General features: G+C 32.0%; 1 protein-coding gene across 1 annotated transcript; it reads right to left on the reverse strand.

Moving 5' to 3' along the window:
* Nucleotides 1-809: 809 nt before the first annotated feature.
* Nucleotides 810-13,024, reverse strand: Cpr47Ee (Cuticular protein 47Ee). Its single transcript, XM_075313472.1, has 4 exons — nucleotides 12,694-13,024; nucleotides 1,990-2,223; nucleotides 1,684-1,927; nucleotides 810-1,617 (listed from the first exon to the last, which is right to left on the reverse strand). Exons 1-4 carry the CDS (start codon nucleotides 12,712-12,714, stop codon nucleotides 1,034-1,036), a joined length of 1,083 nt encoding a protein of 360 aa, XP_075169587.1. The 5' UTR covers nucleotides 12,715-13,024; the 3' UTR covers nucleotides 810-1,033.
* Between the last annotated feature and the right edge of the window lie 287 nt (nucleotides 13,025-13,311).

The following is a 13,311-nucleotide window of genomic DNA, read 5'->3' on the forward strand; positions in this document are numbered from 1 at the left end:
TGCCAAAATTTAAATTTTATAGAAAATTTTGTCAAAATTTTATTTCATGAAAAATTTTGTCAAAATTTTATTTATAGAAAATTTTGTTAAAATTTTATTTCTATGGAAAATTTTGTCAAAATTTTATTTCCATAGAAAATGTTGTCAAAATTTAATTTCTATAGAAAATTTTGTCAACATTTTAATTCCATAGAAAATTTTGTCAACATTTTAATTTTATAGAAAATTTTGTCAAAATATTAATTCTATAGTAAATGTTGTCAACATTTTATTTCTATAGAAAATTTTTTCAAAATTTTAATTCTATGGTAAATTTTGTCAAAATTTTTATTTTTTTATTTCTATAGAAAATTTTGTAAAATTTTTATTTCTATAGAAAATTTTGTTTCAATAGAAAATTTTGTCAAAATTTTAATTCTATGGTAAATTTTGTAAAATTTTTATTTCTATTGGAAATTTTGTCAAATTTTTATTTCTATAGAAAATTTTGGCAAATTTTTTTCTGTGGAAAATTTTGCCTATTTTTTTTTGAAAATTTTATAAAAATTTTAATTCTATAGAAAATTGTCAGACAAGTGTTATAATGCATTAAAAAATCTTAACAAATTATTAAAATTATTAATTTGCAACAACCGTTTTTGAAATGGTGCACACCCGCCGTATGAGAAACTCATGTTAAATTCATCGCTTCAGCGCCAATTTTGCCCCACTTCCGGATCCAAAAAGAACATTTTACTACTTTTTTTAGTGACTATTTTTTGCTGGGTTAGTACATCCCATCCTATATTAGAGATTGTAAATGATACACATTTTTTGTATTTTTTTTTACATGTATTTCATGTGATTGTTGCAATGATAATATATCCTAAGACTAAATTCGATTAAAATAGAAAAACACAAACTTATTTAATTGATATTATAAAACAACATTCTGGTTTCATCTTATGATATTTCTTTTAAAAATATATATAAAACACGTGACAGACATACATACATACATACAAACGAGGTCGGTATTATCAGGTCTTCATTTTTAATTCTTCTTCGATTTTGTTACGGATTTCTTAAATCTCCTATAGGGATTATAACCAAAAGGATTCACCAATTGATTTGGTCTTGAACGCAACTCCTGGGTAGCCAACTGTTGCTGTTGTTGTTGCTGCTGCTGTTGTTGTTGTTGCTGTTGATTCTGCTGCTGATCATTTTGTTGTTGCTGCTGATGTTGTTGTTTATTCAAATGATGTTGTTGTTGATGTAAATTTTGCTGTTGCTGCAAAAAATTTCCCTGCGTATTAATCTGTTGTGAATTCGGAAATTGATTGGCGCCCGAGCCCAGAGGGGATTGAGGAAAACCAAATGGTGATTCCGGTTGATATTGTCCAGAATTTTGTTGTTGCTGTAAAAATCGCTGTTGTTGTTGCAATTGCAATGGTGTCAATTGATTTTGTCCGGGTCTCAAAACATTTGAGAATTGCCGATAAGGAGTTTGATAGGGATTCAAATTAGGGCTAATACCATCCTGATAGGGTTGGGTACTTGCAATAAATTGCAAAGATTTAGCAATAGCATCGGGAATTGGTGGCGGTGTGGGTATATGGGCTCCTTCAGCTCGAAAACCTAAAATAATTTACACAAAATATTTTTTTTTGAATTTTTATAATAAATCGCTCTTAAATCACTTACCATTTTCATCGGCTATATAACGCACAGTTATCGGTGTACCCTCGGGTGAGGTATACGAATAAGATCCCTGCACAACTTGAGCCTCAACAGCTTCACCTAAACCTAAATTCTTGACATAACCTTGAGCCTGAGCCGTTGTTCCATCACCAGCTGCATAGCCATATTGAAAGCTACCATCATAATTCAATTCATTTTGATAGGCCGTTATGGGTACAAAATTTTGATTATAGTTACGATAGACACCCTAAAAAGAAATGAGCCACACGGAACTGTAAACATTTCCATATGATTGCGATGTCATCTTACCTGTGATAAAATCGGTGATATAGGTTGTAGGGGATTAATTGCCCCCAATGGATTGTTTGGGAATATCTGTGGTTGTTGTGGCTGCTGCAGCTGTAATTGTTGACGCTGCAGTAACTGTTGACGTTGAAAATTCTGCGGCGCACGCTGAAAAGGGGATTGATTGAAGAGCGGATTTTGTTGAGATTGACAAGTTTTCAATAGCACCGCCAATGTAACCATAAAGTAGGCAATGAACTAAAAAAAAATATAAAATATAAAAAAAAAATATAAAAAAATATAAAAAAAATGTATGTATAAATTTATATTAACATCTTCCAAATTTATTGATGGATGATTCTATATACACGCAAAGAAAAAAAAACGTTTGGAAAACGTGTACCGAAAACGTTTTTCTTTTGTTAGAGTTTTTTGAATTGCCTCGAAAAGTATACACTTTTATCACCAAAAAAATTCGTTTGTTACAAAATGTTTATTTTTTTTAATAAAAAAAAATATTTTTGAACCAACAACACAGTCCATTTCGTTTATATCAAACACTGTTCTTTTAGGTTTTTAATAAGACACATTTTACAGTTCATAGTAAAAATTTTATATAGTAGAATATAATGTTGAACATTTTTTTTGGAATCTTTCGAACATATCTGGATATATGTAAAAAAAAAAACTTTGGTCGAAGCAGGGATCGAACCCACGACCCTTGGCATGCAAGTCGGACGTAGCAACCACTGCTCCACGGTGCCCAACTAAATGTATTTTTCTGTTAAATAAACTTTGTTTAATCGTCTCGTGGGCGCCGCAAGCTATGCTATATGAATATAACTTATATGGATAGTTAGCTATTGATGACAATAATGGCTACATAGCTCAGTGGATAGTGTGTTGGCTTACAAATTGCATGGTCCGCGGTTCGATTCTCCCTCCAGATGAAAGGTAAAAAAAAATTAAAAATTTATAAAATCGTATAATTTCTTCTACATTGTTTGTATTACAGAAAAAGGTGCTAAGAACTCAAAAACTTCGTGGAAGTGAGAAAGATGTGAGGGAAAATGCAATTAGCCAGAAAAAAAATTTTGGAGTCAGTCTTTTTGAAATTGTTTTTACATCCTGGAAAAGAATAAACGTTTATCACAAAAAGTATATACTTTTCTTCCAAATACACTTCCTTTCAACGAAAATCAAATGAGAAACGATCTTTGTTTGTCTAAAATTTCGTTTGGGAGGAAAGAATTATTTATTTGCGTGTAGTGGCCCTATAGACTCCACTTTGAGTCTATGGGAGGAATTCACTTCTTGGTAGCATTAAAACTGCACTCACATGAAGGTTTTAACAGTTTTTATTTGTTCGATTAATGAGATCCGTATTCTAATGTGAATTTTATATAACGTAGATTTAAAGATGTTTGCTGTCAACAAGAAAAAAATCAGTAGTAAATTTGATGCTAAAATTAGCTTTTATATATTGAAAAAATTTATTTTGTTATTGTTAAAATTTTGCAAGATGTTTTCCCTAGCACAACGAATTTTTCTTTATTTCAAGTATGTCTCAAAAATTTTATGAGATTTTTTAAATTGCAATGGCATACACATCTCAAGAATGATAATAATGCACTACACACTGAAAAAAATATTGTCGTGAGGTCAAAGATTTCATGTCTTTAAAATACGAATACAAATTTTGCTTAGCATAGAAGACGCATTTCTCTAAAATAAAGTTATTTTCCTTGTCCAAAAGTCGATAAACTATTCAATGAAGTCGTATTGTCCTTATAATTAAGTGATTTGAGTTAAAAATGGATATCTTAACATGAAAGAAAAAATTTATAGGCTAAGGTCAACTTGACTTTAATAATTCAGAAAAATTCTTTAAATTTAATGAAATTGTCTTTAAATTTGTTGTCTTTTTGCATTGCAAGCAAAAAATCGTTCAAATATAGGACATGTTTTTCAAAACTTTATTTTAAAGAAGTTTTTTACTTCAAACATAGCATAATTTCTACTGGAAGTCGAGTCCTAATTTGGAAAATAAAGTTGCCGTTAATTCGTTTTAAAGGACTTTGATAGCATATGAAGAAAAAAAGCTGAGAAAGCGAAAAATTAAAATTTGCTTCCTAAAAGGAAGCACACAAAACCCAAATTTAAAAGAGAACTTTGCCTTAAAAGTATCCTTATTTGTATTCTATGCTTCTTTGGCTCGGAATCAATACCAAATTTTTTAAAGTAAAGACAAAATCTTTGGAACCGAGTATGCTTTTTTTTCAGTGCAGCGTGGTTAAAATGGTAATGATTTTTTTTATACCCTCCACCATAGGATGGGGGTATATTAACTTTGTCATGCCGTTTGTAACACATCGAAATATTGCTCTAAGACCCTATAAAGTATATATATTCTGGGTCGTGGTGAAATTCTGAGTCGATCTGAGCATGTCTGTCCGACCGTCCGTCTGTTGAAATGACGCTAACTTCCGAATGAAACAAGCTATCGACTTGAAACATGGCACAAGTAGTTGTTATTGATGTAAGTCGGATGGTATTGCAAATGGGACATATCGATCCACTTTTACGTATAGCCCCCATATGAAAGGACCGCCAAATTTGGCTTGCAGATCTTCTAAGAGAAGCAAATTTCATCCGATCCGGCTGAAATTTGGTACATAGTGTTAGTATATGGTCTCTAACAACCATGCAAGAATTGGTCCAAATTGGTCCCCTTTTACGTATAGCCCCCATATAAACCGATCCCCCGATTTGTCTTGCGGAGCCTCTAAGAGAAGCAAATTTCATCCGATCCGGCTGAAATTTGGTACATAGTGTTAGTGGATCTCTAACAAATATGCAAAAAATGGTCTACATCGGTCCATAATTATATATAGCCCCCATATAAACCGATCCCCATATTTGGCTTGTGGAGCCTCTAAGAGAAGCAAAGTTCATCCGATCCGGCTGAAATTTGGTACGTGGTGTATGTGTATGGTCTCTAATGACCATGCAAAAATTGGTCTATAAACCGATCACCAGATTTGTCCTCCGGAGCCTCTTAGAAGACCAAAATTCATCCGATTCGGTTGAAATTTGGTACGTGGAATTAGTATATGGTATCCAACAATCATGCAAGAATTGGTTCATATCAGTCCCTAATTATATATAATATAATTTAGTCATAAGCGTAGGAAGGCCTCTTAGACCCCCCCCAGAAAAATTTTAGCCCCCCCCCCCAGAATTTGAAAACCTATTTATGATTTTACATTTTTCTAAAAAGTAAACAAGTTAATACAACCGCACAAAGTTCCGCTAAAGACTTTCATGCACAATCGAATTACTTTGGTTGTCGTAGCAGTTGCCGATGGCAATGTTTTAAATCTGATATTTATAAAATAAATCTGTGGTTGAACTTTTGATTTAGTTGCATAACTAAAGCTCCTTTATTATTTTGTTTAGTCTGGTTTAGTCAATTTAACTAAAAAAATAGTAATTGATACTATTCTCTCATAAATTAATATCTTAATAATGCTACAAAAAACCATAGCCAAAAAGAAGTGAAAATGTTCTTTTTGGGTCCGGAAGTGGTGCAAAATTGGCCGAGAAGCGATGAATGTAATATGAAATTGTCATAGAACGAATGTCCACCGTTTCAACAGCCGTTGCACTGAATTTGCATCACTTCTTAAGTTGTGATCCAAATTCAGTGTTTTGAATGTGCATTAAAAAATTTTGTTATATTTTCCCAAATAATTAATTTTTATATTTTTTATGATTTTTAATGCATTCTAACGCTTGTTTGAAACGTTTTCCCTCGAATATTTTCAAAAATTCTATAAAAATTTCTATAATGAATTTAGCATTTTTGTGGCAAAATTTGAATAATTTGTACCATTTTATTTATTTTTACTAAAAAAAAAAAAAAAAAAAAAAAAAATTACGCATTAAAATATGGAAAAAATGAAGTAAAAAAACTTCATGTGTAGTTAAAATAATTAACTTCTTTGTGAGGACATTTTTGGAAGTGCTTTTAAAGTTGTGCCTTTAGAACAACTCCCAATTTTTTTGCTGGGAAAAGTGTGGAACTACTTTTAGTTGCTTTATTAGTCGAGTTATTTTGATACCTATATTGTTATTCATTTTTATGAAATAAAACATTAATTGAACCTATAAGTTCAGTCTATACATTTTCAGCTAGGGGGGCTATAGCCCCCCCCCTAGGAAAATTGTCTAGCTACGCTAATGAATTTAGTTCAATTCTCACGCGAGATAGTTAATTTTTCCCACAACATAGTTTAGTTTTTTTTTTTTGCAATCAATAACTAAAACGATTAACTAAAGTCAAAATCATCCAACTTAACTTTTTTGGGTGTAAGTTCCCAAAAATTTTTTTCATGTACATTAGATGAGATTTGACTTTTTGATCTGCTGAATTCAAAAACATTTTTTTAAAAAATTTTATGGAACAGTTTGTGAGATATCCCGTTATTTTTAGTTTTTTTCGCTCTGTTTTCACTAAACAAATTATATCTCGAGTTAGAAATGTCCGATTATATCATTGTTGGTATTTAAATTAAAGGTATTGAAATGAATAATCGTGCATAATTGGATTTGTGATAAGTTAAGTGGTTCAAAAAATGCTAAACGGGCAAATTTTCAAAACAAAAATTATGTTTTACAGTGGCCCTTTTCCGCCAGAAAAGTACAAACTATACAAAAAATTTCTCTCCATGGTCTACATGGTATAGATGATACTCTAAGTAATAAGACCAACTAGAAGAAAAACGACCAAAAAATTACATAGGTATAAGCAATTGAGAGAACAAATCCGATGTCATATCATGAAAATATGAGCAACTCACCCCCACAAAAATGCCACTCGGCCACACAAAAATTCACTTCTAACTCGAGATATAATTTTTTTTAGTGAAAAAAGAGTGAAAAACTGAAAATGACGGGATATCTTAAAACCTGTTCCATAAATTTTTTTTTCACATGTTTTTCGAATTCAGCAGATGCATAAGAAAAATCGCCTCTCATCAAATGTACATTTTCAGTGTAAACTAGTGTTACCTGTGATCACTCAAAACACAATGACCCCGCCAGAAAAATTTGGTGAATTTAAAAAAATGCTAACTGAACTATAACACGCAGATGCCACGCCGATTTCGCAAAAAACAAGTAAATATTTTTCAAGAAATTCAAGAAAATTTATTAGACATATTTATATTTTCACCTGTAAAAGAAAATTTTGTAATGTAAAGAAAGGAATTGGAAAAATGCAAAAATGTCTTTAGTGCCTTACGAAGTTGAAGATAGGTGCTTTATTGGCAAAATTTACAAATTGTAAGCAATTCCGTCTGTTGAAATCACGCTAACTTCCGAACGAAACAAGCTATCGACTTGAAACTTGGCACAAGTAGTTGTTATTGATGTAGGTCGGATGGTATTGCAAATGGGCCATATCGGTCCACTTTTACGTATAGCCCCCATATAAACGGTCCCCCAAATTTGGCTTTCGATTGCTCTAAGAGAAGCAAATTTCATCCGATCCGATGAAATTTGGTACATGGTGTTAGTATATGGTCTCTAACAACCATGCAAAAATTGGTCCATATCGGTCCACTTTTACGTATAGCCCCCATATAAACGGACCCCCAAATTTGGCTTGCGATTGCTCTAAAAGAAGCTAATTTCATCCGATCAGGCTGAAATTTGGTACATGGTGTTAGTATATGGTCTCTAACAACCATGCAAAAATTGGTGCACATCGGTCCATAATTATATATAGCCCAAATATAAACCGATCCCCAGATTTGGCGTGCGGAGCCTCAAAGAGAAGCAAATTTCATCCGATACGGCTGAAATTTGGTACATAGTATTAGTATATGGTCTATAACAACCGTGCAAAAATTGGTCCATATCGGTACATAATTATATATAGCACCCATATAAACCGATATCCAGATTTGAACTCCGGAGCCTCTTAGAGGAGCAAAATTCATCCGATCTGGTTGAAATTTGGTACGTGGTGTTAGTATATGGTCTCTAACAACCATTCAAAAATTGGTCCATATCGGTCCATAATTATATATAGCCCCCATATAAACCGATTCCCAGATTTGATTTGCGGATCCTCTAAGAGAAGCAAATTTCATCCGATACGGCTGAAATTTGGTACATAGTATTAGTATATGGTCTATAACAACCGTGCAAAAATTGGTCCATATCGGTACATAATTATATATAGCACCCATATAAACCGATATCCAGATTTGAACTCCGGAGCCTCTTAGAGGAGCAAAATTCATCCGATCAGGCTGAAATTTGGTACATGGTATTAGTATATAGTCTCTAAGAACCATTCGAAAATTGGTCCATATCAGTCCATAATTATATATAGCCCCTATATAAACCGATCCCCAGATTTGAACTCCGGGGCCACTTGGACGAGCAAAATTCATCCGATCCGGTTGAAGTTTGCAACGTGGTGTTAATATATGGCCGCTAATAACCATGCGAAAATTGGTCCATATCGGTCTATAGTTATATATAGCCGATCACAATCACACAAAAATTGGTCCATATCGGTTCATTATCATGCTTGCCACTCGAGCAAAAATAATCTAGCAAAATGTTATTTCTATAGAAAATTTTGTCGAAATTTTATTCCTATAGAAAATTTTGTCAAATTTTATTTCTATAGAAAATGTTGGCAAAATTTTATTTCTATAGAAAATGTTGTCAAAATTTTAATTCTATAGAGAATGTTGTCAAAATTTTTAATCCTTTGAAAATTTTGTAAAAACTTTATTTCTATAGAAAATTTTGTCAAAATTTTACTTCTATAGAAAATGTTGTCAAAATTTTATTTTGTCAAAATTTTATTTCTATAGACAATTTTGTCAAACTTAATTATATACGTATTTAATCGGCCATTTTAAGTTTAATATATACCACGTATGGACTACGTGGTATATATTACGGTATTAGGAAGTTTTAAGATACCTTGTCATCGGCAAAAGTTACCGCAACCCAAGTAATTGGATTGTGGATGACAGTCTTCAGTAGAAGTTTCTACGCAATCCATGGTGGAGGGTACATAAGCTTCGGCCTGGCCGAACTTACGGCCGTATAAACTTGTTTTTTTTTGTGTTTTTTTTTTTCATTTTATGAAACTCTAAACTAATTGATGGAAAATTCAAAGTTTAGCAAAATGTTAAGCTTCATTGTGCTCTTGATTAGATCGTTTTACTACACTCAAAAATAAGTTTACTTGGATCCAAAGATTTTAACCTTCCTTTAAGGATTTTGGTATTGATTCCGAGCCAAAGATGCGGGTTCGTTAAAATAAGGAAATTTTTTTGCGACCTATCTGGCTTTAAATCTAGTATCTATAAAATTAAATTTATTATACAGATCTCATTTATCGAAATTTCACAACTTAAAAAAAATATATTCATATAATCTCATGTGTAGAAAATTTTATTTATGCATAGGTATGTATACAATATTTTTATAATATTAAATTGAGCCGACGGGCTTTTTGGGCAGCAAATAAATCGAAGTAATTGATTTATTTATTTCAGTCGGCACATTTATTCGGCGATGAACCGACATTAATGCCAATCCAGTGAGTCTACTCTCGCTAGTCGAATTTCTAAGATACGTCTTTAATCTCTTCATTGTTGAAAATGAAAGTTCGGATGAGTACGTAGTAACCGCAGGGATGGAAAATGCAGTACTATAGTACTTTTTTCAATACTTTTTCACCCCGGTCAGTACCGTAGTGCCCCCGCGAATGATTTAGTACCTTTTGTGTAGACATTTTTGAGTCGATATCAGATTTATGGTACAATAGCTTTGACAAAATATTTTAATATTTTGAGAAAGTCCTTATCAACTTTATTTGCTAATAGTCTTTTACAAATATGGCAAAACAAACATGTTCATGTGGGAAGAAAATCTCGATTTTGTAAAAGACATAGTCAAAACCCGGATTTTATTGAACTTCAAGAATGTTTTAGTCGAAAAAAGAATGTGGTTGGTTAACGTTAACGTTCGATTGTATTGAGATTCTTTCTTTATTGATTTTCTTTTATTTCTTTATCACATCCAACAGTAATCACATATTTAAGGCACTAAATGCTCTTCATTAACTTCACATTTTTCTCACACATATTTATTTATATACTTAATCCATACATGTTTTCTTTTCCCCGTACAAACCACACCAAACAGTGCATTTTTCGGGATGCATGGGCAGTTCTTGAACGGCTTCTGGTTGCTCTTCACTCCAAATGCGGCAATTTTGCTTATTTACGTAGCCATTCAACCAGAAATGAGCCTCATCGCTGAACAAAATTTGTCGATAAAAAAGCGGATTTTCTGCCAACTTTTCTAGGGCCCATTCACTGAAAATTCGACGTTGTGGCAGATCGTAAGTCTATTCATGATGAAATGTCAAAGCATACTGAGCATCTTTCTCTTTGACACCATGTCTGAAATCCCACGTGATCTGTCAAATACTAATGCATGAAAATCCTAACCTCAAAAGAATCACCCTTTATTAAATTGAGCCGACGGGCTTTTTGGGCAGCAAATAAATCGTAGTAATTGATTTATTTATTTCAGTCGGCACATTTATTCGGCGATGAACCGACATTAATGCCAATCCATTGAGTCTACTCTCGCTAGTCGAATTTCTAAGATACGTCTTTAATCTCTTCATTGTTGAAAATGAAAGTTCGGATGAGTACGTAGTAACCGCAGGGATGGAAAATGCAGTACTATAGTACTTTTTTCAATACTTTATCACCCCGGTCAGTACCGTAGTGCCCCCGCGAATGATTTAGTACCTTTTGTGTAGACATTTTTGAGTCGATATCAGATTTATGGTACAATAGCTTTGACAAAATATTTTAATATTTTGAGAAAGTCCTTATCAACCTTATTTGCTAATGGTCTTTTACAAATATGGCAAAACAAACATGTTCATGTGGGAAGAAAAATCTCGATTTTGTAAAAGACATAGTCAAAAACCGGATTTTATTGAACTTCAAGAATGTTTTAGTCGAAAAAAGAATGTGATTCTATATTATCGATTTTTAATTTCGGTAGAAAATGTTGTCAAAATTTTATTTCTATATAGAATTTTTGCAAAATTTTATTTTTATAGAAAATTTTGTCAAAAATTTATTTCCATTGAAAATTTTGTACAAATTTTATTTCTATAGGAAATTTTTGCAAAATTTTATTTCTATAGAAAAAATTTTGCAACATTTTTTTTTTCTACAGATTTTTTTGCAAAATTTTATTTCTATAGAAAATTTTTGCAAAATTTTATTTATATACAAAATTTTGTCAAAATTTTATTTTCTTTAAAATTTAGTCTCTTGACAATAATTTTCCAGTGAAATTTTTGTTGAAATTTAGTAACAAGTACCTTTCCTCTCAAAAAATTCCTTTTTTGTACTTTCTTAAAAATTGTATTTTCCATCCCTGAGTAACTGCCAAAGTGACCAAAATTTTTAAAAGAATATGCACGTTTGGAAATATCTCTTTATTGCACTCTCCAAGTGCTTCCATCGCTGAATTAGGCAGGTTCTTTTCGCAGGTTTTGCGCCATTTCATTTACACATGTGTGTTTGGCTGTTTCGTTGTTGTTGCTATGGCCAAACAAAGCGAGTCATGTTCACAAAAAGAACAACAAACACAAATAAAAAGCAGAAAGACATTTTCCAAAAATGAAATTTGTGGTACGAGAACAAAAACAATTTGTTTTTTTTTTTTTTGGACCGTCGTTTGACGGGCTTTTCAACTAGTATTCTATGATTTGTGCAAGTTTTATAGGTAAGCGTTTTTCAAAATAAAACCTCCAGCTTTTCTTCAACATCTTCGATAAGATTTTTCTATGCAGCTAAAAATATATATTTATTTATATAAAAATGAATATTCATTTCGGGAGGGGGGTTTGATCCCCCTCATCCCCCCCCCCCTGAATACGGCCTTGGTTTAAAGACATGCAACTTTAACGAATCAATGGAAATTTTCAAAATGTCTGTAATGAAAAAAATTTTTGAAGCAAAGATTATAGACTTTATTTTAATTAAAATATCATTATTTTAAAGAAATTTGCCTTTAATAATATGTCAATTACGCATCCTAAAATTGAGGTTGCGTAATATTTAATATCATGTATATATTTTTTTCAGTGTAAAGTAAATTTTAATGAAAATATAATAATTTCCATGAACAAAAATAAAGTTAAATTGGCTTGTGTGCCCTCTTATCGGAGTGTAGATTTAAAGTTCGGTTGCTTCCTCCAAATCTTTATTTCAAGAAGGCGCGTCATTGGCTCAGCAAAAATACAAACTTCCTTAAGAGAAGGTCGAAATAATATATTATCTTGTTTTGGGTGTATGACGGAACCCCAGATTTTTTATATGCAGTCCATTATAGAGTTATCGTCCAAATATATTTCTCAATTTAAACGTTCGATTGTATTGAGTTTCTTTCTTTATTGATTTTCTTTTATTTCTTTAGCACATCCAACAGTAATCACATATTTAAGGCACTAAATGCTCTTCATTAACTTCACATTTTTCTCGCACATATTTATTTATATACTTAATCCATACATGTTTTCTTTTCCTCATTTAAATCCAAATGATTAGAGTGCAACAATGTTGCTGTAAATACTCAATCAAAAATGTATCCAAAATTTACCCGATATCGAATTTTCTCCATTATTCCCACGAAAACCGTACAATTCTCAAATAAATCACGGCAATTACAAATCGCGACACAAAAAAAAAACCAACAAATTCTTCCGTTTAATTCGTCACTTCATTCACTCCGATTTGTAGGCAATTTTTAAATGAATCAAAAATACAATGACAATTGATTTTTTGTCCGTACTCATTAGTTGATCGAGATTCTATAAAAATGTAATGATGGGAAATAGTCATGCAGTAGACTGAGACACTGTTAAAAATGTAGTAGTAGTTGATAAATGACCCAATGTTTGCACTCTGTCAGTCAAAGTGCAATTATCTCTTTAAATTCTCCAAATAGACTAATTGTTGATCAGCAGATACATCGCTTATTTATACTGTGATATGGAGCTCAAGTGAGAAAAACGCACCTCAAAATGCAATGAAGATGCAATGCAGATTTATACGCAACATCATTGCCCGAACCCCTTGCATCCATCGATACCATCATCACTACCATTAGGGCAGTGCTTTACTCTATTCTTCTTCTTCTTCTAGCCTTAAAAGATGCGAGTGCAATTGATGCCCCCGAATTGTAGCGGTAAAACAGAAAGCTAGCAATGAATTGCAT

The sequence above is a fragment of the Haematobia irritans genome, chromosome 5 (assembly GCF_050003625.1).
Source record: "Haematobia irritans isolate KBUSLIRL chromosome 5, ASM5000362v1, whole genome shotgun sequence".
In the NCBI taxonomy this organism is placed as follows: domain Eukaryota; kingdom Metazoa; phylum Arthropoda; class Insecta; order Diptera; family Muscidae; genus Haematobia; species Haematobia irritans.

Coding starts and splice junctions, on each gene's coding strand:
- Cpr47Ee (XM_075313472.1), bottom strand. CDS start 12,714: ATGGAGAAAATTCGATATCGG. Junction 2,224..12,693: donor TGGAGAAAATTCGATATCGG/GTAAATTTTGGA, acceptor ATTTTTTTTTAG/TTCATTGCCTACTTTATGGT. Junction 1,618..1,683: donor TTATATAGCCGATGAAAATG/GTAAGTGATTTA, acceptor AAATTATTTTAG/GTTTTCGAGCTGAAGGAGCC.